At 38.8% G+C, this 26486-nt stretch overlaps 2 protein-coding genes across 3 annotated transcripts; both read left to right on the top strand.

Moving 5' to 3' along the window:
* The first annotated feature begins 313 nt into the window (after positions 1-313).
* lpcat3 (lysophosphatidylcholine acyltransferase 3) lies at positions 314-9850 on the top strand. The gene is made up of 13 exons (XM_056763397.1): positions 314-488; positions 1801-1908; positions 3135-3241; positions 3326-3419; positions 4261-4298; positions 5086-5264; positions 5964-6072; positions 6304-6390; positions 7269-7435; positions 7578-7725; positions 8296-8451; positions 8551-8675; positions 8900-9850. Exons 1-12 carry the CDS (start codon positions 404-406, stop codon positions 8668-8670), a joined length of 1398 nt encoding a protein of 465 aa, XP_056619375.1. The 5' UTR covers positions 314-403; the 3' UTR covers positions 8671-8675; positions 8900-9850.
* Positions 9851-10887: 1037 nt separating this feature from the next.
* clstn3 (calsyntenin 3) lies at positions 10888-26402 on the top strand. Of its 2 annotated transcripts, XM_056763349.1 has the most exons (19): positions 10888-11133; positions 11992-12058; positions 13953-14075; positions 15001-15211; positions 15312-15520; positions 17624-17773; positions 18520-18705; positions 19093-19380; positions 19646-19758; positions 20742-20901; positions 21295-21354; positions 21629-21777; positions 22001-22149; positions 22950-23176; positions 23557-23718; positions 23866-24011; positions 24129-24264; positions 24591-24775; positions 24858-26402. In XM_056763349.1, exons 2-19 carry the CDS (start codon positions 11992-11994, stop codon positions 25005-25007), a joined length of 2871 nt encoding a protein of 956 aa, XP_056619327.1. In that variant the 5' UTR covers positions 10888-11133; the 3' UTR covers positions 25008-26402. The 2 variants fall into 2 exon arrangements, with proteins under 2 accessions (XP_056619327.1, XP_056619328.1); XM_056763350.1 differs by lacking the exon at positions 11992-12058.
* The last annotated feature ends 84 nt before the right edge of the window (positions 26403-26486 follow it).

Below are 26486 nucleotides of genomic sequence, written 5' to 3'. Positions count from 1 at the left end.
TACCAAATCAAAGAACACGTTGTTTGGGGATCACCATTTATTCAAACACTAGAGGGCAGTGACACCGCTCTGACAGGTCAAGACATGCTTAATAATTAACGATTTACCGCGTCTAAGTATGAGAGTATGTTGTACGTTAAAATCACATGTTTAACGATCCAATCACAAACAGACTTTATTACACCACGTAAACCTTTAGTGTATTTCAATGATTTCATAAGTTTAAAGTATTGCGCAAGGCGTTTAATCAAACTGGGAGTGGAGGTCGAGGACATAGTTTCGTGTGAATGGTGTGAGAGGTGGAAAGGGGAGGAGGAGGACCGAGTTAAGGAGTGCGTGTCGACCTAACGAACGCCACACACACACGGAAACTCACCCGCAGCTACTTCCGCCCACATTAAAGATGGCGGCTCCCTTCATGGAGAATTTATCTGAATATTTAGGTTCGCCCGAACCGGCGGTTCGATTGATTTTGTCTATCTTACTAGGTAAGTGTGCGGCACTTAATAGGATCTTTATCGCTTTGCTAAGAGCTTGTGGTCATTGTCATTAGAAACCTGGACAGTTATATAACGTTAGTAGAACTAGAAGTGGGCTTAAGTCACAGCTGTCCAGCCTTCTTCCAGTACTTTTAACAGCTTTACACTGTTTAATACGCGGTACCACACACAGACTGTCTCCGATCGCTCGCGTTCAAATCAAAGGTCGACAAGTGTGACCTGCACACCACGCGAGATATTCATGCTTAACTGCACACAGCTGCTAGAATTGCTCTAACTGCAGCTAAAGTCAATGGACCTTCATCTGACAACTGTCTTTTTATTTCAGAATAGCGTTGTATTGCTCGGAATAACAGTTAGTTGTAGTTGTTTCAATGCAAATTAAGTTGTGTTGCAAGGTTTCAGGTTACACGTAGATAAGAGTAGGGGTGGGAGAAGAGATAAGTTAGCAGGGTCCTCTGTACTTCGTTCAGGTGCACTACTGTAACCTTGTTAACCAGACCACTAAAGGCCATTTGAGTTAAGACTGAAAAACCTGTTTATTACCATTTTGATGTTGTCTTGTTGTTTCGTGTATAGTTGCGTTTGAATGATGTTGAAAGTGTACCAGGAAGTCTTCTTATTCCGTATATATGGATTATTACATGCACTTTACTCGGAATGATGTTTAATAAAATAGTACACCTTCTTTAGTTGGTGTTTTGCAAGATTATGGGAGTTTGTTTCCAAAATGAGAATGATGTTTTTTAATGTTGTCATGTGTTTTGTTGTATTAGTTAGCTGTATTGTTTGAGTTATTATGGCTCAAATCAATACAAACCAACTGCAATTTGATTGGTATTAATTGCAATGAGCAATAAAAGCCATGATAAAAAATAAATTACTTTAACCAAAAATAAAAAAATCTGTCATAATTTACTCACCAAGAAGTTGGTCCAAACCTATGTGCATTTTCTTGTTGTGCTGAACAACGAGAAATATATTTGGAATAATCAATATGGTAGTCAATGGTGCCCCAGATCTAATTATTTTACCACATTCTTCAAAATATCAACAGTATAAAGACATTTGTTCGGAACAACTTTAGGGTGAGTAGATTGATGAAAAATTGTCTTTGGATGAACTTTTTTGAAAAAATAATTTCAAAATCAAAATAATGATGCCAGAATGCACAGAAAAGCCATATATGAGATTCAGAAGAGTGGTTATCTTTTCATCATGTTTATGTATTTTAAAACATCATCTGAGCAACCTGTTAAAACCATGTGACTAATCTAGACCTCCCTCTGTTTCCCTTTAGGTTATCCCTTTGCACTAGTGTACCGGTGGTATATCTTTCATCAGTCTGCGACGTTCATTCATCTGTTCCACACATTGACCGGGTTGGCGTTGGCCACGTTTAATTTTGGTGAGCGAGATAAGGCAGAACGGAGACAGAGAGAAACTTAAAGATCTGATTGATACTGTGTCATTACATGTATAAAATGTCTCAGTGAGACATTTTAAGTCAAAGTAGATGCCATGATAATGTAATTGTCATTCTTATATTATGCAACTGATTTTGTCAGCAAGAGATGCGGGTCCATATTTGTCTACTTCTTTGATTTAGATGATTGTGTTTCCTAATAGTTGATCCTGTTAAAGCTCAGTTTTGAATCTTCAAAAAATTATAATGTTTTTTTTAAACACAGTACTTTTATGAAGAAACAAAAACTGAAGAAATTCAGACAATGGTCTGGATCTTCTCTTAGTCTTCCTAAAAAGTCAAGTCAAGTCAACATGTCTCATTTCATTTCATTTCATGCAAATAATAATACCTTGATGTTTTACTGTAGTGCTGCATATATTTTGATCAGGACTTATTTGCATGCAAGTGTAGAAATAACACAGACTCAACTTGTGCCTTTGCACAGAATATTCTCAAGACCAAAGACACACAAATTACAATTGGAAAATGACAGGTTTATGTTTGATTTTGTTAAAGATAGATGTTTAAATCAACATTTAGGCACTTCCTTACTTTCGTCATTCAAAATCCTTTACCCTAGAATGCCAAGTGATATTAATAAATACACAGTATGACGGTTAAAATACTAAGGGAAGTTTATTTTGTGGGTCTGTGGTAGCGATTTCCTGGTACTTGTGATATATCGAAAAACAGCGACAGAGAAACATGAGGCCTTGTTGCCATGGCGATAACCTCTGTTGGTAAGAGTGTAGTTAATGAGAATATTAGTGGCAGGTTGAACAGTAAGCTAATGAAAACAGATGAGTGTTGTTTTGGGAAATGTGACTTTTAACTGACTTGTGCGTTTGTTCTGTGCACTCGATTTTTTTTTCTCTTAACGCTGCAATTGGATATAACAGCAGGTCTGTCTGTTTTTGTCATTATTTCATTTACTGTGCTAATATTCTTATATGTCATTTCCCAGTTTTCATGTAGTCTGATATCTTTCTCTCTGGCATTCTTTAGTTGTCATTCCTAGATCATTTTATATTTCAATACATTAGTTCTTTGATCCTTACTGTTGACTTTTAAACTGTTATATTATTGATAAAATGTTATGTTATTACCACAAGGACCACTGCTGTCGAATTGCAATATCACAGTCTCTCTCTCTATCCTCCGCTCAGGGACTCGGGTCTTTCACTCGTTCTTATGCATAATCATTCAGTTCCTGTTTCTGAGGCTCATGGGAAGGACAGTGACATGTGTCCTAAGTAGCTTTACATTTCAGATGGTGAGATGACACAACCACTCAATCTTTGTCTTTCTTTTCTGTCTTTTTAGATTTTATTTAGTTGTTTTTATGTTTGTGTGGCAGATATATCTTTTGATGGGTTATTACTACACCGCTACAGATGAGTATGATATCAAATGGACTATGCCACACTGTGTCCTCACACTGAAACTCATCGGTATGATATGTTTTACTTCACAGACTTTATTGGCCCGGTTTCTCAGACAGGGTTTAAATCTATAGTACCAGACTAACTTAAATGTTAGCGGTGTCTTGATCAAAAACAACTTTTATTGACATATCTTTAAATATATCAGTGCAATTGTTTTGTCTCAAGATGCACACCAGTAATGTTATTTGTAGAGTACATTTTTAAAAACATAAATATCCTAATTTAACTAAGGGTAAACTAATCCCTGTCTGGGAAACCGCCCCTTCATATTAAGACAATGAACTCTTAAATGTTTCTAATCACAAGTCATTGAGGGTTAATAAACATGTAGTTGTGCAATTACAAATCATTACTGTGATAATACCATGGTACACAGACGGTGTCATGGTGGCATGTTGCATCACTATAAAGACGGTTTAATCGGACTCAATGACCTGGCCCATATAATCTTCTATTCTGTGTTTGTTTAATTTATGTTCATATTTATTTATATTATTGTTTTACTCTATATGAATTGTATTAAATTAAATAAAAAATATGAAACAGTTATTGATTCTACCGGAAGTTAAGTTTGGGCCACATAATGCTCACGTTGTTGCCATTGATACCGTCTATACCGCGGTACTAAAACGTTGACTATACTAGACTATTTTTTTATATATTGATATATTCTGCAACCCTATTAAAACATGGCATTACCATTGTACCATATCCTAAGATGTTAAAAAAAATTGTTAGGGAACTATTATTATTAGAAAATTTCTGTTTTATGTAATTAGTAATAAATCATTTTTGTCGACTGCTGTGCTCATATAATATGATTGATGGTTTTAATTTCTGATATTAGGTTTATCACTTGATTACTATGACGGTGGAAAAGATCCGGTGAGTGTGGCCTACTTCAGCAACTTTTCTTGCCGTCTTCTTTTGCTCTGTTCCCCCTTTCCTTATCATACTGTTATCTCATGACTTGACCTATTCCTCTGCACTATTTCCACTGTATTTTATGCATTATCTGATTGTGTGGATATGTTCGGGGAATCCCAATCTTTTTCAGTTCTGTAGCGCCACATTTTCTCTGTGGCTCAGATTAATATCCTTTAAGATGTGTCTCAACATTCAGATATTCTGATTTTTGAGCTATAAGAGATAACAGATTTTCTATGTTGCTGTATAACTTATAATGGATTTTTTATACAGTTCCCTGCATATTAAGATAGTATAGCAGATAATATTTTAGTAGTTACAATTCACATGTCACCCAAATGGGTTGTCCGATTTCCGTTTTAGTCTTGTTCAGACAAAGTCGGACCAAGTACCAAAGCTACCTTTAGCCAAATTAGCAGTTAGGTGCACAGTGCACAGAATGGACATTAGTTGAGCCGAGCACTGACGAAAGTGAAAGATGGGGGTAGGGGTGTGTCTGTTTTGGTGATTTGAACATCAACAATGGCTATGTGAAATCGGACATCCTGGCTTTAATGGTGATTTTAAAACAAAGATTTGTTTGCTATTAGATCTGGAGGACAAACATTTTGAAAAAAATATTTATACATATTGTCTTTATGTCCTAGATTTAGGTATACACCCCTTCATATATTGTTATATCTAAATGTATTGTTATATCCGGTCTCTCTTTTTATTACATGTCCATTTTTGCTCTTATCTACAGTCCCATTTGTCTAAAGATCAGAAGTCAGCTGCCCTCAGTTCTCCACCATCTTTGCTGGAGGTGTTCGGTTTCTCATACTTCTATGGAGGCTTCCTTGTGGGGCCTCAGTTCACACTACGAAACTACCAGAAACTGGTGTCCAGAGAGATGACTGATAACCCTGGTCAACCATCCAACAGGTAAACACACAATCTCTCAAGTCTGATTATGTCAGCCTTCATGTCAAAACTTCTGTAAGAAACAGGGTTTGGCAATAGTCTGAATTTGAAGAAGTGTGGCTGTTTCAGTTTGAGTTGAAATGGGCCACGCCCTACAGGGTGCTTTGCAAAAACGTGAATAGTTTAATAATTTATTTGGATTAAATATGCAGATGTAGCTAGAAATATAATACTTGAAACTTGAAAACTCAATATTGTCAAAAGATCAAACTCTTTTTAAATATAGTGTTCTTCCTCCATGGTTTACATAAGTTGTATTAAATATTATGTAATGTTCATATATATTTATTAAAACATTATAAAGGTATCATTAAAAAATATCATCTAATACTGGATGTTTTTATGTTTGTTACTGGTATGCTAACATTTATAGGTTAATTATGCCAAAAAATGAAAGGATTAAAAACTACACTTAAATAGTATGAATTTCATTTAAGTTGAGCTATAATTTTGTGTCCTCCTGTGTACTGCAATTTGCTTTCAATTTTTCAATTGAAATGGAAATTATTAAAAGGGAACAGGTGATGAACAGGTTCTGCTTTTCGTTCCTCACACCTATGAGACCATCTGCCTGTGCTGTTTTGTTCCCATATTGATGTAAAAATTATCTTATTCCATCTACATTTTAATCAAATAGACCGTTCCTCTTCTGTTTTGCAGTGTGTTTCCAGCAGTGAAGAGATTTTCCTTGGGTATGATCTTCCTGGCCATCTTTACGATAGGTGGTGCATACTACTCAGATAACTACTTCTTAACAGATGAGTTTGAGGTCAGTGAATAAATACTTAATGTATTTGTAAAAAAAGAGACTTTTGCATGTTCAATATTTTCGACTCTGATTTTAAATCGATATGAATCCATGAACAACTTGACACATCAACTTACTGATGTTTTGTATGTCAAATGCATTTGGAATGTTCTGTGTTCATTACAATAGCACTGCTAGATGTTCTTTGTCATAATTCATCAAAATCGTTTTGTGTTTTATTCTGTGGTTTAGGCTCAACCCTTCTGGTACAGGTGTGTGTATATGCTGGTGTGGGTCAAAATAAACCTGTACAAATACATCAGCTGTTGGCTGATCACGGTAAGTAACAAATCCCTTATAAGTCACTACATTTTATGCTGTGCGGACTGTCAATTAGTATGTTCTTAGAGAGAGTTAGGTGACTAACCAGTTTAGGGACGTGGCTTTTTTCATAGTTGAGAATGTAAAATTTACCCACCGTTTGTTTTCAAGCATTCCTTACAGCAGCATAACAAGTCACACCTGTTCAGGTAGAGAGGATGCATAACAGGTTTTCTTGAATAAAACAATCTGTTGGTTTTGACTCTATTATTGTGCTTCCACGGTGTGTTTATTGTGATCTTTACATGGTCGCAAGTTATGAGTCATACATTTTTGTGCCCAAACTTTTAATTTACCTTGCTAGGGTTGCACTTAAAAATGAATTTGAGTTCACATTAAGTGGGATCTGCAAACAGATGTTGCTGTGCCCTTTTTCAGAATGAACTTCACCTTGCAGAGTAATTTTTGCAATTATGTTTAACCAACTGGTTTTTGTGTAATGTTTAGTGAATGTCTGAGGTCAGTCAAATTCACTCAGGTGCCATAGCATAGTAAATGCTATTTTTTCCTAATCTCTTTGGATTATAACTTCCTTCTTTAAAGTAATAGTTCAGACAAAAATGGAAATTCTGTCATTTACTCACTTTCTTGTCATTTCAAACCTGTATGAACACAAAGGAAGATATTTTTAATAATGTCCTCCATTCATTTGCATTGGTTTTGTGGAAGTTACCAAGTCTATTCAAAATATATAAGTTTTTGTTTTCGGAAGAAAGAAAGTCAACATCTTTGCGATGCTTGAAACGTGTACTATATTGAAAAAAAACCATTTATTTTGAATAAACAGAGTTATTTGCGATCATGTGTTTTATCTCTCTCTCCCTCTCTCCCTTTAGGAAGGTGTGTGTATACTCGCTGGCCTGGGCTATAATGGGATAAACGAAAAAGGGGAGCACCAATGGGATGCCTGCGCCAATGTCAGGGTGCGGTTATTTGAGACCACGCCTCTCTTTACGGGCACCATCAACTCCTTCAACATCAACACAAATTCTTGGGTGGCATGGTATGATAATATTGTTTATACATTTGGCATTTACTGGAACAGATATTTTTGAAAAAAATCTTCCTTTATGTACTGTTATGAAAAAAAGACGATAGATGTGTATACATTTATTTGCTCTCTTTTGTTTTTTCATCCGTCACAGTCATGTGTTTAAGAGGTTGAAGTTCTTGGGTAATAAGCTCTTGTCTCAGATGTTCACATTGTTATTCCTGGCGGTCTGGCACGGCTTGCACTCAGGGTACCTCATCTGCTTCTCCATGGAGTTCCTCATTGTCAATGTGGAGAAGCAGGTAACCATGGCAACATTGCTATAGCAGACTGAGGTGTGAAGTTTTTTAGAATCAAATAGATGACTGAAGTCTGTGAACCACGTACTTTCATAACAACTGGGTACAGATCTGAATGTTGACTGACTCTGAGAAGTGAAATAATTAGAAATCAAATTTGATATTTTTCAAAACTAATTTTTTCATTTTTCAGTGAATACATCTAACAAACTTGTCACGTCTTCAAATGCAAATTTTTTGTAGTTTTGATTCTGGTTTTGCCAGAGGTGTATGAACAAAGTTTCTTGTGTAGAATATAGCATTGGGTTGTTCCAGAAAGATTTCCGTTGTTCGAGAAGGATTTGGGTTTATTTGTCATGTGCAGAGCTTAGACTATTATAAACTGCTATGAAAGTGTGCATTGTATTGCTTTATTCTTGTAATCCTACTCTGAGGAAGTTGTGCATTGAATGAAACTCAAACGAATGTTTACAAAATTGAAATCTCATATTATTCAGTATACCTTTGCGGAAAGTAAATATTTTTCCTTATAGAAAATCCCCATAACTTCTAGTTTATGATGTGTTTTTGCAGACTCAGGCTCTTGTGCGGGACAGTCCGGTGCTGACGTCTATAGCTCAGGGCCCTCTGTATCCATTACTATACGTAGTACAGCAGATGATTCACTGGCTTTTTATGGGATACTCACTAGTTCCATTCTGCCTCTTCACTTACGACAAGTGGCTCAAGGTTTGTGCCTTACCAGTGTGACATCATCATTATCCGTGACTTATTAATAACATGTTATACATGTATGTCTTATGTTATACTCTTTATTTTTGTTTTAAGGTTTACTATTCCGCATACTTTTGTGGTCACATCTTTTTCCTCACTGCCTTATTAATCCTGCCGTACCTCCGCAAGGTGTTTGTGCCCCGAAAAAGAGGCAGTGACAAAAAGGAGGATTAAAAATGGTAAATTTTGCACCTCTGCTTCTTTGTGCCACCTGTATTGTTCTCTCTTTTTTGTTTATTTTATGACACTATCCCGCTTTGTGTGAATGTTGTGTCGGTCTTGTTTCAAATCTAATGCTGCTTTCAGCATTCTTTATGCATACGTTAAGATATTTTAGAATGGTATAAATCTTATTTTAATAAGTTTGTGTTCACATATTACCCATTTTCTCTCTTACACACAGGTATCTCTGTTTGGAGCTGTCTAAGTTGACTGAAGTGAACTGTGACTTTTAAACAGCAACCGATGAGGACAAATTTTAAGGCCTTTAGTAATATTTACTATATACATACAGCAATGATGTGTGTGTACAAATGTTAATCGTTTGGAGGAAAGTGTTGTGGTGGACTGTAATGAAAAGGGTTTAAAGCTGCTGAAACGCAAGCAGTTTTAGGGTTCAATATTGGTTAAATACGATTTACTGATATTCGGTGGATGAACATACTGTATATGCTCATGCCATTGCACTCATTACTCAGTAATGATCTCATTTCCTGTTTCCTGTCTAATCAGAGAATTGGCTTCGGCGACAGCCAGGGTAACATCTGCACTTTTCGAGGGGATGCAGAGCATGCCGTTAAAAGATGGAAACAAATGAGACCTTTTTTATTTTCCATTGCTTGAAGAACATTAACACACCCACACATACCACTAGATTGACAAAAGACACTGAAATGTGAGACACAAAAATCTATTTGTGTAAGTGTGAACAGTGAGCGAATGCTGGGGATTGCCTGGCAATTATAAATGAATGTTTTTCATTTATGTGACAGTTTTTGTTTTCTTGTGATCAGGTAACTTTTGATTGGGTTGCTTCTCTATTTTTTTAATGGGTTTTATGGTAGCTGCAGTTTTGTTGCCTTTTTTTACAAAAGGTTACATCCACAGTCACCCTGCCATGTCATACTCTCACTCCATGTAACGCTGTATGCCCGTCCATCTTGTTTTCCCTCGTGCTCCTTTTTCTCAAGTCGAGTCTTTTTTTGCTGGAGAAAAAAGCAAAAAACAAAGGACCACAGAAAAGACATTAAACACTATTTACCAGAATCCAACAGAAGATATGAGGGTAAATTTGTGTCAGTATTATCAAGGGCAGAGTATTATTTATTGAAAATAAAAAGAATTCCAGTTGGCAGTTAATGATTTCTTTTCAGACACATAATATACAACCGTTTTACCTTTTTTCATAATCCAAGTGTCATTCAGATTGAAGAAGTGTTGTGTAATGTCTAAAACCTCAGTTTCTAACATTGCAATGTGAATTTAGTCATTCGCTCTGCTAACATTGTATTCTCAGTACCTCTCATCACAAATCCAGATCTTTCTCTGCCTTCCGGACTTTGTGGTCTGCTCTCAGTTACTCTAACACACATTTGCCTTCATAAATCTGTTTTCTACAACATAATACAGATCTTCGGCACAAATGTACATTACTCTTCAGTGAGGGCGATTTTTCAGATCTGCACCCAGACACAATCCAAGGGAGCAGGGACTCACTGTAGCATCTGAATTGTTTTGTAATATTTATACCAGTGGTTGCAAATTTTACTGATGTAGAATAATTGTTTGGGGAAGAAACAACTACTTTTGCCTTATTGCTACCAAATGTACAAAGGAGATAAAACATTTTAAATAAATCTGTTTTTGTAATATTCATTAAAATGCTGGATTTTAACAAAACCACACTGATCCCATGTGTTCTGCTGTTTTTGGGTTGTGGCGTCACTGGGTTGTAGGTATGACGTCATCTTGCAGCGTGTGCATGGAGCTAAGACGGAGTTCAAACGCGGCGGTCAGGAATTTATAAAGTGGAAATGGGAATAAATGTGTAGTTTGGCGATCAAATGCGCCAGCCCCTAATCGCGACCCCCCTTATACCCCAACCAGACGCTACAGCGAACGAACTGCATACCGGGAAGCAAATAATACTATTCGTTAATTAATACTAAGTAGGTCATTTAACGTTTCCCCGCCATCCAATAGAAAGCGTTTGATTCTTGAATTATAATTAACCAGTTACAACAACAAATCACATATTCCAATAAGCGCTGTCTGGCTAATTAATATTAATCATATGCGTTCGTACACGCCAATAGCAACGAGCTGGTGATGAATATTAAGCAGCAAACCTTCGCAAATTCGTGAGGACGAAGAGAGCGAGAGAGACGCAGTGTGGGCGGGTTTAGAAATCGCGGGAGGGAGGAGGAGAGAGCGCCGCTTTCCCACCGTCTTTTTCTCACGGTACCCACCGAAAACGGGGGCATTGGTTTCTTGGTATTCGCTCTTCTGGATTTCAGTTTCGCTGCTTTTCACATAAGAAGGCCCGTTGCGTCCAGTGAGCTCGTGTGTCAGAGGCTGTCATAGGTGCATTACGGATGCTTGAAGGAAACTGAGCAGGGTACCATCTCACACCTCAAGGTAACGTTACATCTAATCCCGAAATAGTATTTCTCATTTAATGTTTGTGTATCGGATAGTCGTCATAAATAATATATAGAGTCCCTTCTCTGCTTGGTAACGGTAACGTTAGATGACATGTTAATTTCGGGACGCTACCCATATGCTTAAAAAAAATCGATGCGTGTTTGTCGCATAGATATGTGTGACATATATGTGAGCTATATAACATATTCAATTCCAGTCTGTTTAACACTGAGAAACAGCGGGTTCCGTCAAACAAGTTTACATCTTTAATCTTTATTTAAATCGTGGTGTGTAAATGACAGATAAATGATCTTCGTATTTCAGGGCTGGGAACGCGAGTACAGGCATCATCGCATTATTTATGCTGTTAACAAACCTGTGCTCCTCAGCGAATGTGATTGCAGCGTATGCGCGCACACGAGGAATACACCTGCAAGCGCGTGTCAACGATTATGCGCAGACTTCTTTTTCATTTTTCACGCGCAGTCGTATGACTTTAATACGAAGGCATTTATTTTAAATGTTGATCATTAGAAGTAAATAAACATATAATATAAAATCACGGGTATTCTATCTGAGTATGTCTATGAGCAAGGCCGCGCAAGGCCTCAGCTACAAAAATGATGTTAAGCGTATGACATTATATCAGATTGACGTTTAATTTACGTTACACATAACATACAATATATACCTAAACAGTAAAAGCCAGCGTGATGTTCGGGGTAACATGTACATGTTTGTCTCTCTGTCTCAGCGCACACTGTCTCTCCTCTGTGCTTCAACTGCTTAATATCAGGTTAATGCATGTATTTCCCTCTGTCCTTCCCCTTTGCCTCTACCTTCCTCCCTCAGATGGCCAGAATGAGTTTTCTCTCCTTTCTTCTCTTTTGCTTGACTTCGGTTGCCCATGGCAACAAAGGTCAGTCTCCTCCATCCTTTTGAATGTTGATATTGAGCATTGTGTTGATGATGTTTATTAACATTCCTGTTTTGGCAGCTCCATACAACTGCACTTGACTGAGATTAATACAAGCTACACTATCAATGCTGTACAATTGTGGCTGTTAAAAGTATAGTTCACCCCAAAATGAAAATTCTGTCATCCTTTACTCAATCTCAAGTTGTTCAAAACCTGTATATTTTTGGCTCTATGGGAGTCAATTGGGGATGAGATCTGTTTGGTTACTAACATTCTTCCAGATATCTTTCTTTGGGTTTTTGGGTGAACTATTCCTTTAAATATGAAACAATGTCTGTATATTGACTGAATAGATGAAAGCAAAATAAAGGACAGAAGAATGTTGATTAACAGAAAGAGAGTGAGAAGTACAGCATCATTTAGACCAGGGGGTCGGGACCCCTTCTTGGGTCGCACAGTGGCATGACGTGGGTCGTGGAAAGTCACTTGGCTGTTGAATGACACACAAGAAACAGTTTAGTCCAGTTATTGACTGGCAATGACAAGCTTTGATATTTTACTATTAGATAGTTTGGTATTGCAGCTTAAATTTAATTTATTCTATTTAAAATCTACTCTACTTAAAGAGGAAGAATATGTGTTTTCTCCCCATATTTCCATTTAAAAATATTTTGTATGGGTCTCATGATTATAGCGGTCTAGGTGGGTCCTGCACTAAAAAAGTTTGGGAATCACTGATTTAGACAAATGTAGATATGTTGATGAAGTATGCACATGAGATGTATATTGTAGAGAGAGAGAGAGAGAGAGAGAGAGAGAGAGAGCGAGAGAGGTCGGCTGTCTTGTCCTTGAAGAAAAGGGTGAAAGATTATCTATTCTTGTCCAGCTATTTTTAGGATATAGGACACCAGAGATGCTATTTTTCTTAATTTGCCGTAAATGTTTCTTCGCATGGAAAGAGAGACATGTTTAGTTATTTTTATCAATCCGCTGTCACAGCTGCCGAGAGAGTCATTTGAAAAGCACCGGTTAATGTGTGAAAACAGCACGTGTGAGAAATGAAACCATCGGGCGAGGAATGCAAAGTGATGTTTCTCGCTGTGTAATCCGAAGAGTAATCCAGCTCAGATTAATGTTATATGGCTGAGTGAGGGATGAGGGGGACGTACGCAGGGCGTGGGTGGGAGGGAGAGATAAAGTAAGGTAGAGAGATGAGTGCCAAAAAAGAAAGATGGGAAACATGGGAGGGAGGTGGTCGTGCACATGTTATGCACACACAGTGTCAGCGCACAGCTGTATGAGATCCAGTGCTGTCGTTTGATCGTTGAAAGGTTGTGTGACCCATTTAGCACATGAAATTTGTTTCCAAATTTGAATATAGCTTTATAGAAAAGAAATTAAATTGACGGTGATGGCCTTGGGACATTTCTGCTGACGTAAATGTTGAAATTCTCAGCGGTTGAGTGATTTGTACGGTTAGGTCCCTGTCAGAATGTTCAGAGCTGTGTGTCTCTTCTTGAGTGATAGGCGCAATATACCTCACGGTGTGCGATCGCACCAAAACATCTCTTCACCTAATTACTCTGCAAAGCAGTGAGGCGTGTCCTGCTGTGTGTTTGTTTTTGTGTGTGTGTCCTGTGTCGTTCAGTTGTGGTTAATGTGGATCCCCGTATGGGTATGTTTGTAACTTATCGTGTTATGCATATGTACAGCTGGTCGAACCATTGCACCATCTGCTCCTACCATATTTTGGCAATTTTTTTTGCAAATTCATGCGACTGTTCAGCTTTGAACCTTTGCTCACTCACCTTCACAAAAAATAGCTGTTTATTCTGATTCACGGGTCGTTCATATGGATCTCACCCACTTTGCTTTTGCGATTTTTAATTCACAGCCAATAAACACAAGCCATGGATCGAGACAGAGTACCAAGGAATTGTCATGGAAAACGACAACACTGTCCTGCTCAACCCGCCTCTGTTCGCCCTGGATAAAGACGCACCCCTGCACTATGCCGGTAAAGATGCTGATAATGACAAAAAATGGAGATTAAGCCAAGTATTCTGTAAATATAACCTTTTTCCCTCAAGTGTGAGAAGGGAAGATTATTCCTGCATTTCCACTCATAATAAATGCTTCTGCTCTTTTATACCTGATATCATATTGTTACTTTTGTAATATTAAAGGGAAATTCTGTCATTATTTACTCACCTTCGAGTTCCAAATCTGTATAAATGTCGTTGTTCTAATGAACACATAGAAAGATATTTGGAAGAATGTTTGTAACATAACAGTTCGTGGACCCAATTGACCACCATTGTAGGAACATTTTCTTTATCACAAAATAAGATATTTTGAAGAATGTAAGACAGCAAACATTTCTAGAGCACATTTGACTACCATTCTAATTTTTCCTACTGTGTTAGTTAATGGGTTCCAAGAACTGTTTGGTCACAGGCATTCATCCAAATATCTTTCTCTGTGTTCAACCAAACTAATAAATGTATACAGATTTGGAACAACTAGAGTGATGACAGAATTTTCATTTTTGAGTGAACTATCCCTTTAAATTGACTGTTCACTGGAGTTTTTTTGGGTGAGGGGGTTCACACTGATGCACCACGCAGCTAGTTTAGTGCGACAGTAGGTAATGACATGCTATGTTTACACAAATTACCTGAATTATACAGGGATTAGAGCTGACAGACTTCCCCCTCGCAGGCTGAGCTAACAGTGGGACATAGAGCCATGTCATGTGTGACAGCATTTTCTGAAGGCAGACAAGTGTTTTCTTTCAGGAGAGCACTCGAGAGATGCTTTCATGTGTGCCGCACATAACTCTGGCCATTTTCTTGTGTTGTGAATGTTAAGTAGGATGATATACAAACAGTCTCTATTTTCTATGATTTTCTATCAAATCTCTCTGTCTCTCTATTTAAAAGGGGAGATCTGTGGATTTAGGGTTCATAATGGTCCGAGTGGTTCCGGTTCTGCACAGTTTGAGGCTGTGGTGTTGGACCGGTCCACTGGAGAAGGTCTGGTTCGGTCAAAAGAGCCTCTGGATTGTGAAAGTCAAAAAGAGCATAGCTTCACCATCCAGGCTTATGACTGCGGTGAGGGTGCTGATGGCGCCAACAGCAAGAAATCCCACAAGTAAGACAAACTATATTAATATAAAAATGTATACAATACGTGTTGGGGATTGTTCTATGGTATGCATGCGTTTTGCTTTCTAAATTGCTTGTATTCCCAGGGCCACGGTGCACGTTCGTGTGAATGATGTGAACGAGTTCTCTCCTGTCTTTGTGGAGCGTCGATATGAGGCATCGGTGCCCGAGGGTCGTCTGTATGATCGCATTGTGCGGGTAGAAGCGGTGGATGCTGACTGCTCCCCTCAGTATAGCCAAATCTGCTTCTATGACATCATCACTCCCAACGTTCCATTCACTATTGACAATGATGGTAAGAGCGTTTTTTTGCAATGCCTGCATTGAAATAATCAAGAATTATTTTTACTAAAACAAAATGTTTACTATGAAGACTATTTTTATGTTATTATATTTTGATGCTGTCCTTCAGAAACATTTTCTGTCCAAACTTGTTTTTTTTTCAAGAAATGGAAAAAAACATTGCGCTTCAAAGTTGACAAGCACTTTTTAATAATATTTTTATTGGTTAGATATTTGCAAAGTCTGCTTTATTGTGAAATTCTGCTACATGTACAGTACATACATATAGAGGATTGAAATTGCATTACTGTCAGACCCATGGTGCATACAAATAACACATATATAAAAAATACAGATAAATACAGATTATTATATATATGCAAAATTCAACTATTACAAGCAGGGATATAAAAAAAGGTAGGTAATGGCAGATAGAGTGCAAACCAGTGAAATATACAACAGTGCAGATATAAGGTAGTGCAGAGAGCTTATTAGTCGAGGTCACACTTGACTTTTCGTTTCATTGACTTCCAAATCTTATGCATGCGAATGCGTCAGACCGGAAACGCAAGCCCGTCTGAAGATATTAAGCATTTCGCTGCATAGCAAAGTTCAAGTTTGGTGAACTCTGACCTGCTAAATCGCATAACGTGAGTGTGTAAGACCAATAGAAGATCAAAACGTCACAGCGTGACCTCTGTGTACAGAAATGTAAAAGATAGAGGAATCGCTCCCTCCCATTTTCATAGTACCGCCCAAACGAATTTCTCATCCTCAAAGTCTTGTCTGACCGTGGCATAATAGTTATGATTCATGGCAAAGAAATTAAATCACAAAATATGGAGATACGAGGCTTCAGACAGATAGCAGCGATTTGTTCTTTGCTGTTGTACAATTTAAACGCACAAGCTCTTTATAGTCAAATGTTTTTGGATTGGCTGTCAATGTTTCATCATTCATCAGCTGGAAGTGCTCTGAATGTATTCCCAACTATACTGATGTGATGTGGACCCCACTGTACTCATAAATCTTATACCACTTTTAAATTAACTAAATGTATAGTTACCAATAACTTCCTTTGTGTGATCAGGTCATAGCTTTGACATGCAGTTGATTTCACATGACCAGTTGCTTTTGTTATATTGAGGTATACTCAACCTTCCTGATGCCATTCAATGCAGATTAGAGCGCCCGTTGACAGACTTAGGTTAGGCGATCAATAGTCAACATTTTGTAACATGCTGACGAAGAAGCACCTGACCAACAGCGAGGAACGGCAAACAAGAGAGAAAGATAAAATGAGGAACGAAGTTCTAGGTTTAGTCATGACTCTGCAGATTCTCTGCTGTAGTGTGTGTGTCTGTTTGTGTGTGTGTCGTTTGCTTTTGTAATTTGGGTCAGGCTGAACCAGACACCACTCTGTGAATATCCTTTTATTTATTGTGTCACCCTTCACCATGTTCCTTTTACTCGCGCTCTCTCTCTCTTTCAGTTCTCTGTTGGCCTTCATCTCTCATCATTCTTTGCTTTGTTTGTTCTCTCTCATTTCTCATTTTGAAGGATGCTTTTTCATACTTTTTCATTCTGGTCTATTAGATCAGGGGTTCCCAAACTTTTCAGCCCACGACCCCCAAAATAACAGAGCCAGGGACTCCAGACCCTCACTATCCTCGGAGGTGGCTAAACTATTGCAAGCAACTGCGCACATCCGCTAATAAGGGCTATCCAAACACGCGCATATTGACAACACAAAAGAACACATTCTAACATAATATGACTTTAAAGTTATTTAAAAAATCTTGTTTTTAAACATAAACGTAAAAGTATTGCTACAGATGGTCATATTTCATCAAACTGAAATACCAGAAATTTAAATATCCTAAACTTAAAGCCTGAAAAATGATCTGCGTGCACATATGGGGATGTTTAAAGGGATACTTTACTACAAATCAAAACCCCTACTTTGGGAACCACTGTATTAGATTGCTGTTCGGTCTGTTTTGTGCATCTTTCATCAAAGTACCTGCCTTTCATCTCTTTACAAGTTCCCAGAGCTTACCTTTCCAGTCTAGTCATCTCTGATTATATGAACCCCTCCTCTTTGTCATGACCTCAGGGAACATTAAGAACACGGAGCCTCTGGACTCTAAACGCCAGCGTGTTCACAGTTTTTGGGTAACAGCATTCGACTGTGGCAAGAATCGGGCTCAGGCCGACGCTCAGGTCATCGTCACAGTCAAACCTTCCTGCAAGCCGGGCTGGATCGGTAAATATGATGAATTCAATTTTTTGTATGTTTAGTGTTTATGTGACAACATTTAAAGTGATAGTTCACCCAAAAACGTAAATTCTGTCATTATTTACTCACTTCTTTGTCATTACAAACCTGTATGTACAGAAAACAAAAGAAGTTACTTTGAAGATTGTTGTTAACCGGGCCCCATTGACTTGCATTGGTTTTCTGTCCATACAATAGAAGTGAATAAGGGCCAATGGTGTTCGGTTACCAACAATTTTTCAATATATCTTCTTTTGTGTTTTGCTGATGAAAGAAAGTCATACAGGTTTGAAATGACAAGAGGGTGAGTAAATGATGACATAATTTATATTTTTGGGTGATAACAAAGTGCCAAAATCTTAAGAGCAAATTAAACTTTTTGGATTCAAAATTATTAAAACATTTTTTTACATTTTAAATAAAATATTTAAGATATTGACAGATTTAATAAATTGATGACATTGATCATGTTAAGACCTTAAAGAAGTATAGAAGATTCTCATTGCGACATTTTCACATTGTCACATCATGGAGATTAATACGGATCATCAGGTTTTTGCACAAACGTTCATGCCAACTGGAGTACAAGCCGTCGGCATACAAAACAAGGGCATAGTATATTCTAAGAAATTCATGTCAGCTGAGCTTTTCAGTCAAATTGTTTTCCTGAAATAAAAAAAGAAATATGGATATAGCTAAACGTTTAATAAAGCATGTGTGTGTTTAAACCACAGGATGGACAAAGCGCATTGAGTATACTCCTGGCTCCGGCAGTATTCCTCTCTTCCCTAACCTGCACTTGGAAACGTGTGAGGAGACTGTTTGGAACATCCAGGCCACTGTTGAGCTTCAGACGGGTCACATTGGGAAGGGCTGTGACAGGGACAGCTACTCCGATCGATCTGTGCGCAGGCTCTGCGGTACGTTTGCAAAGCACTCAGAACAATCTGGGAAAATGTTTAAAATTTGTATGTTACACTTCTTTAGCATTGAACTTGACTATACAATTTGCCGACGGTCCACGCTCATTAGGATTAGCAGTGATTAGAGAAAATTTGACTTTTCTATGGACTCCATAGACTTTATCTCTTGTGGTCTCTGTTGACCAACTGTTCATCTCATTTAGAGCAGATGGGAAAATGTCCTAAATCATTCTCTCCCAGATAAACCCCAGAATGCAAATCCTCTCAAACAATGGCATACTCTATAAGTTCTCCCTGGTCAGAGTTGGAATTTTTTAACACCAGCTGTGTTTTCATACTATATTTGGACTGTTATTCTTTGTGTTGGTTTTTTATCGTGTTTAGGTGCTGTGAGAGGTGAAGTCGACCTTCTTCCACCTCCGTCCCCTGCAACCAATTGGACTGCTGCGCTGCCAACGCTACCGTCATCTGATTCATCTCTGGTCTTCTCCTTTAATGGCTCCACCCACGTTGCCGTAATACCAGAATCAGTTGCTTCGATGGTATCTGGTGACCACTTCACCCTGCAGCTGTGGATGCGAAGAGGAGGAGCCAGCACTCAGCCAACCACCAATCAGGCGAGAGGAACCAGGAAAGAGGAGGAGACAATTATCTGCAGCACTGTAAAAAATGGTACATGCTACCCAACAGGACGTCTTTCAATCTGTTTCTCTCAATTTTTTATTTTATTAGTTTTTTGCATTGTGCTGCTTGACAGACATAGATAATTTTGTCCTCTATGTTACAATTGTTTATAAAAACATTAGACTACCTAAAAATAGTTGTTTTAGATTCATTTTATTTTGTTAATTATGGCATTGTTTTGTCAGGTTTTATCCATTCACAGTTTAATTTAAACAAGGTGCTCTTTTTAACCGAATGTTTGTTTCATTTCCAGACGACTCGTACTCTCACTACTCCCTATCCGTGCACGGGTGTCGTCTCTCTCTCTTCTACTGGCCAGATGTGTCAGCTGCAAGACCTGTCAAATTTCTCTGGAAACTGGAACAGGTGAGCTAGCTCTGACCAGTCTTTTTACTCGGTTGCTAAGTTACTGAAGAACATCCAGTTTGAAGCTTGCAAGTGTGTTTGGAAGAGAGTCTTGTGTTGTTTACAGTACTGTAGACCAGGGGTTCCCAAATTTTTCAGACCAAGACCCCCAATATTAGACTGCTGACGACCCGCGACCCCCCCCTCCTCCCCCTCCTTTCTCATCTTTGTGTTTTCCTCCAACAGCTTGTAAGGATTTGCGATTTGGTTACATACTGACAGAGCTAAAACAAAAAGGAACACAATCTCTAAGCCAGGCTATTTTATTAACAAATTACGGACAAAAACAAATACATCCCATAACTGTGAAATAAAGACAGAATACGAACAAGCTGCCTGTAACACGCATACAACAATAACTTTGTATTCAGAAAAAAACGCCTAATGTGATGGATGGGCGCTGTGCGCGGAGCAAAGCAGATCGCCACCCGCAGATCATATTCCACCCGCAGATCATATTCCACGTTAAACCGTGAACTGTGTTTATTCTTAATGTCAGCGCGGAGAATGTCTTTTCGCATAAATACGTTGAGCCAAATTGCATGAGTACATCCAACGCGGCTTTCGACGACTGTGGATATTCCAGCGCAACAGAAACCCAGAACTCGAACAGTTCTATCAGCGCATCTTCCATATCTGACGCCAGATTATTTTCCGTGGTTACATTAAATGGTGACTTTATCCAGTCATATTGGTCGGGAAGTTTTATTTCCAGTTTATTTTAATTATCCTAAATTTATACTCGCATCATTACTACCTTTTTTAACATATACAATTTTTTTTTTTTTTTATTAAGTTTCTGTAAATCATCTCGCGACCCCCCGTCCCCACTACGCGACCCCCCGGGGGGTCGCGATCCCCACTTTGGGAACCACTGCTGTAGACCATGTTATTTTTACATCTGGATGTAAGTTTATGAACTAATGAACTTTGACCCCTGGCAGGTGTGTGACAGCGAGTGGCATCACCTGTCCCTTAGTGTTCAGTTCCCCTCTGTCACACTCTATGTGGATGGGGTGACCTTCGACCCCGCTCTCATCCATGATAACGGCGCTATCCCCAACCCTGCACCACACCAGAGACTGGTCATCGGAGCATGCTGGGGTAATTTTTCAATCTGTTGTATTGGTATAATGGCAGTAGGTGGAGAAATCTTACGTCATGTTCTTTCAGAGACTGTGTGATTCAGCTAGCTATTAATACTCTTAGTCCCATCTATTATTCAGATGAACAGAACCGTTCTAACACGCTGTGGCGCTCACTCTCTCTGTGTGTGTGTTTGTGTGTGTGTGTAAGATAGTTTGTGTGTGACACAGACAGTTGCCCAAGCTTTTAGTCTCCTGCTGTTCTGCTAACTGGGTCACCTAGTCTGTGTTAATCACCTTTTAAAACAGCTTTATCACAACTGATGGTTTGACACTGGGCTGCGGCTTCTAATGAAAGAATTACTCTCACTCTTCTTCATCCTATTGCTCTTAATCTATTTCGTTCCTGCAGAGCCAGAGGAGAAAACTAAAGATATACTGAACAACACCATGCCGGAGAGCAAAGACACAGGTGAGGATAGTAACAGAGAATGTGTATGTTTGTGTTTGATTGGGGATGTATTATTCACAAGCCACTCGAGATCAATAGAAACTGAATTGAGTGTCTAAATGAGTTTTGTGTTTTATATGTCATTTATTTTTCTGTGTTAATGTGACTATACAGGAAGTAAATTATGACACTGCGTTAATGCAAAAGCTAACACAAAGCTCTAGTTATGTTTCCTTGTGGGTCAATTGGTTGAATTGATACATACTGTAAATATGTATTCTCATTTTTCCCATAGGGAAGTTTGTAAATGGTTACAAGGGGCTGTTGTCAGGTGTGACCGTCCGTCCAGGAAATGTGGAGCCACACAGTGTTGTGGAGTGTCTGTACGCTTGTCGTGAGGGGCTTGATTTCGGAGATCTTGAGACTTTGGGCTCAGGCATGAAGGTACAATATAACTACATCAAGCTTGACACATTTATAGACAATCGCCCACATTTATTCACTTTGATATATATTACCCCGATGGGATTCCCTTACGGGACACACTTTTTTGCTATTAAAAGCTAGATCATTTTGTGTGATAATCAACAGCAAGCATGTCAGTAGCTCAAGTTGCTTTTAACTATTTACTAGTTCAACTTCACTTACTCCAGCTTCTCTTTATCAGGTGCATGTGAACCCAAGCCAGTCTGTACTAGTGTTAGAGGGAGACGACATTGAAAGTTTCAACCGCGCTGTTCAGCAGGTGACATACAGAAACTCTTTACGATTTGCCACCCCAGGCGTCCGTCCTCTGAAACTGTCCACCACTCTTAGGTAAGCAATCTTATTAGTTTATGTATCCTTTTTAGCTACATGCTTAAATGATCATATTACACCAATTTTAGCCTCTCTTCATTGGCTCCCTGTTCATTTTAGAACACAATTTTAAATGAATGGTCAAACCCCATCTTGTCTCGTAGATTTTCTAAAGCTGGATTTATACTCGAGCATCGGACCTATGCCATAGCCTCTATGCCATACGTGTCGTTTTTTTTAATTAATATTTCTTATTTAATATTTCTATGTCCGCGTCTACAGGCAATGACCACTAGGCGTTAGTGTCCACCCGCGTGTTGCTTGTGAAAACAAGACAAGAGTCGAAGAAGAGCTTGCTTGAGACGCATAAGCATTGATAGCGGCAAGTTAACAGTCACTTTTGTTGCAGATTTGAGTTTATTACAGAAGCACAAATATTTTACTTGGATAATTCATCCAGAAATGCGTTTGAGTAAACATGACTCTATCGCAGAGTTTTTTACCTGAGCGAGGGGTTTGAACAGACCAATTGACGCGTTGTTACATTTTTGGAGAGGTGCGCGTCAGGCTGCGGTTGCGGCATAGGTCCGTCCCTCGAGTATAAATCCCGCTTTACTCCTCTTTCATCCTCAAGGTCTTTAAGATCTTCTGACAGGGCTCTTTTAGCTGTACATCGTACAGTGAACAGATTTATTGGCACACATACTCCGAAACACATGCACACGTGTTTGTACAAACAGGGTTTATACACACAAATCGTATCATAATAGCCCTGCAAATGATGGTATGATCCATCTGACATTATTGGCCCTCTGCAGGTGTTTCAGTGAAGAGAGCTGTCTGTCTCTCAGACAGCTGGAGGGTTACTTGGTCGTGCTCCAGCCTGATGCCCCACAGATCTCTCTCTCCGGGGTTGGTCCACACCTGGCTCGTCCAGCCGCTGAATTTGAGGGACCTCAAGGGGTCCCCTTGTTTCCCGAGCTTCGCATTGTCTGCTCCTTGTCTCATGCTGTTAACATAGCTGCCCAGGGCATGGAAGGAGGAGGTAAAGTTTTTAAAGACATCTGTATTATAAAATTATTAAACCAAGTTTTCTTGAATGGTGCTTTGAATGGAGTTTAAACCAAGATGGATTGTGTTCATTAATGAAAACAATAGATCTATATTTACTTTGAAGAAAACGTGCAATGTCGTTGCAAATATGTACTGCTATCGATATGAAGGGAAAGCAAAGCAAGTGATGGAATTTCTTATCTACCCTCAGGTTAATCTATATACTCCTCTGTTGTACTCTCTCACTTCAGCCTCAGCTCTCTGTTATCTGTAGCTTTGAGCTTGTGTAATACAGGAAACAGAACTTTGCTCTAATCTCGCTATGGCCAAAGGGTGAGAATGTTATTCATTCTTTTTGGGGGGGGTTTTCAGCGCTGATGTCAGATGCAGTGGCTCACACTCTGGATGGGTGTGAAGTCCAGCCCTTGGGGGAGGAGCTTAACCCAGAAAGGGAGGAGCTTCTGGTCGACATGGAGGCACTTAAAGAGAGGGGGTTGGACATCATTAACACAATGGCCTACATTGCCATCACCGGTAATTTGTGTTTTTTAATTTTAAAGGTTTAAGAGATGTATAAGCAATCCAAATTTGTATTTACATGGCCATATTTAGTGATGTTTAAGTCTGGAGTATAATCTTATATTTCAAAAGAAAAAAAATCTTTCTATTTCGCTCTTTCAGGGGCTGAGTCCATCTCTGTGTATGAGGATGTATTGCGCTCCATTCGGTATCGGTTAGCGAAGGGCTCAGCCCGTTTTGAGAGGAGGTTTCGCCTCTCTTGCTCAGAAATGAACGGACGCTACACCAGCAATGAGCTCACGCTAGAAGTAAGAAACCAACAGAAAACAACACCCAATACATACACTTCATGACCAACATCACTTGTGGTTCACACTTCTATACATTTCTTACACTCTTGTGTTGCTCTCTCGTGCACTACACAGGTGAACTTCCTGCATTCTCTGGACAGTCTGTACCATCCGTCACATCTTCTGGCTTCTCAGCAGCAGTTCCTCCACCCATCCCACCACACTGGAGAACTTAGTGGACACACACTCCCAAACCCACACCGCAACTCTGGTACAAGCGGACCTTGTTAGGAACCTTGTTTAAAATAAATGACATTGAATGCTTATAGACATGTCAGGGCTTTTGGCTCACAGAGGCAAAAATGACCGAACCTGGTCTCTGTGAGCCTACTTTTCTCTTTACTGTGTCGTCACTCAACTATATAAATGAAGGCAAAAGATCTATAATTATATTGTCAGCCACTTGTGGTGTTTAGGAAACATTATCTGACATGTCCCAAATGTCAAGGAAAATTGTTATCATGTGTCACGATAAGACTCCTTCAAAGATTTAAAAATATTAATCTCTCTTTCTTTCCTTCTCACACCCACATGCAGTTGTTCCCGGAGCTGCAACTGTCATCATCATGGTGTGTGTGGGCTTTTTGGTTGTCATGGTGATTCTTGGCGTCTTCCGCATCCGTTCCATCCACCGACGTGGTGAAGGAGCAAGAGGTGGAGGCAAAGAGGGCAGTAACCAATGGGATGACTCTGCCCTCACCATTATTGTAAACCCTATGGAGGTAAGAATCCACCAGGAGGCATATCAGCATTATTGATAACGTGGCATTTGTTATTTACACATCTCCGTTTTTATCTCATTAGTCATATGAGAACCGCATGGGCATTGCAGCTGATATTGAAGGAGATTGCGATGATGAGGAAGAAGTAGTGGACTCGCCTGACGATATCAGTGATGACCAACGAATCATCATCAAGAAAGAGGGAAGAGACTCCGCCCCCCGGCGCTATTGAGCAGATACTCCAAGATACTCAAAAACACCCACTTACACAAAATACAGGATTCACTACTAACATGTCACACACACTCAACACCTGTTACACAACCTGTGACACAATTATGGGATCTCAGCCTCTGTGAATGCAATGCTTCTTTCTGGAATGTACGCTCCCACAAACGCAATGCACAATGAATACTCTCCTGCTCAGATGTGTGACTAACATTTTGCCACTCTTAGCCCAAATCCCAATATTTATAAATGGCACAATTATATAGTCACTCATCCTACATCCCTTGATGTGCTCACTAGACAGTATCAAACACAACTCTGTAAATGATCAACTCATATCAGAATCGTTTCAGAATCAGGTCACAAGTTGCATCATTTTTAAAAGAATATAACATCTGGAGCCCAGCATACTGAGTACAAAACTCAACAACTTCAGACGCTGTTAATCCTCTGCACAATCTATCTCTTGATACATTCCTCTAAGAAATTCACATGTACAGATTTAGAGGACTAGTCGGTAAAGGTGTTTAGTATTATCGATAGACTACAGATAGGTAGGCGATTGCTTTCTTTAAATCCCAATAGCAGGATCACTTTTACGCAAACTTGCAGATCTTTTGTGCTCCTCTTCTCACCTCACAGTACAGTGCAATGCCCTCTGCTGTATCAGAATGTTAGCTCTACCTGAGCAATTTTGATTGTACTTAAATGTATGTATATACAAAGGACTATTACTATCACTTTTTGTTTGTCGGTTCCATTATTTTTGTTCATTCTTTGCACTTTCAAATAGGCTAGTTATTTTTTTCTAATATCTCTATTGGTAAAATATACAGTGATAATGACAATAATAGTATTAGTATTAAGAGCGGTAATGATTGGCTTGATGAATGTCTATTTATTTGTGTGTTCAAATGTGTAATTTAAGAACTCGTCAATATATGAATCACAGTGAAACAGAAAGGCACATTGTTGTTATGCCTATCACTCTTTTTCACCTCTCCCATCATCCCTTTCATCATACACCTGTCTCTCTTTTCCCACCTGTCCTCTTTTCCTTCTCTGTCTTCTCACTCTTTGTATACTGCCACTGCTTTTTTTGGTTTCTGAATGTACAACTGTGCCACCCTTTCCTCCCTTCTGCTCGCACTCTCTCTCTTTCTTTCTTCCCGTGACTATCTCTCTGTCTGTGTAAGTGTACAGTGGAAACCTGTCAGTAAATAAAGGCCTGTTGTTTTACAGTGTGATATTAAGAATGGATAAACTTACATTAACAACACAACGGTTGTTATTGACGGTTAATTCTACTTACAAATGGATTATATTGATTGTTGTTGATAACCGTCTGAAGAAATAATCTGTTCAAAAAATTCATAATAAAAACACATGGATTACGTCAGTATGTGGTCGGTGATTTATTTGTTGGTGTCAATGTCGAAAAAAAGTGACAGATATTAATAAATAAAGTACAGAATTAATAAAT

Source organism: Triplophysa dalaica, chromosome 12 (genome assembly GCF_015846415.1).
Source record: "Triplophysa dalaica isolate WHDGS20190420 chromosome 12, ASM1584641v1, whole genome shotgun sequence".
Classification (NCBI taxonomy): Eukaryota; Metazoa; Chordata; class Actinopteri; order Cypriniformes; family Nemacheilidae; genus Triplophysa; species Triplophysa dalaica.
The sequence above is the reverse complement of the archived record's forward strand: the minus strand, read 5'-3'. Positions and strand labels throughout refer to the sequence as shown.

Excerpts from the sequence above, each read along its gene's own strand:
- lpcat3 (XM_056763397.1), top strand. The coding sequence starts at position 404 with ATGGCGGCTCCCTTCATGGAGAATTTATCTGAATATTTAGGTTCGCCC. Across the intron at positions 1,909-3,134 it reads GTTGGCCACGTTTAATTTTG|GGACTCGGGTCTTTCACTCG; the intron begins GTGAGCGAGATA and ends TCCTCCGCTCAG. Across the intron at positions 7,436-7,577 it reads ACAAATTCTTGGGTGGCATG|TCATGTGTTTAAGAGGTTGA; the intron begins GTATGATAATAT and ends CATCCGTCACAG.
- clstn3 (XM_056763349.1), top strand. The coding sequence starts at position 11,992 with ATGGCCAGAATGAGTTTTCTCTCCTTTCTTCTCTTTTGCTTGACTTCG. Across the intron at positions 20,902-21,294 it reads GGTCATCGGAGCATGCTGGG|AGCCAGAGGAGAAAACTAAA; the intron begins GTAATTTTTCAA and ends TCGTTCCTGCAG. Across the intron at positions 24,265-24,590 it reads AAACCCACACCGCAACTCTG|TTGTTCCCGGAGCTGCAACT; the intron begins GTACAAGCGGAC and ends ACCCACATGCAG.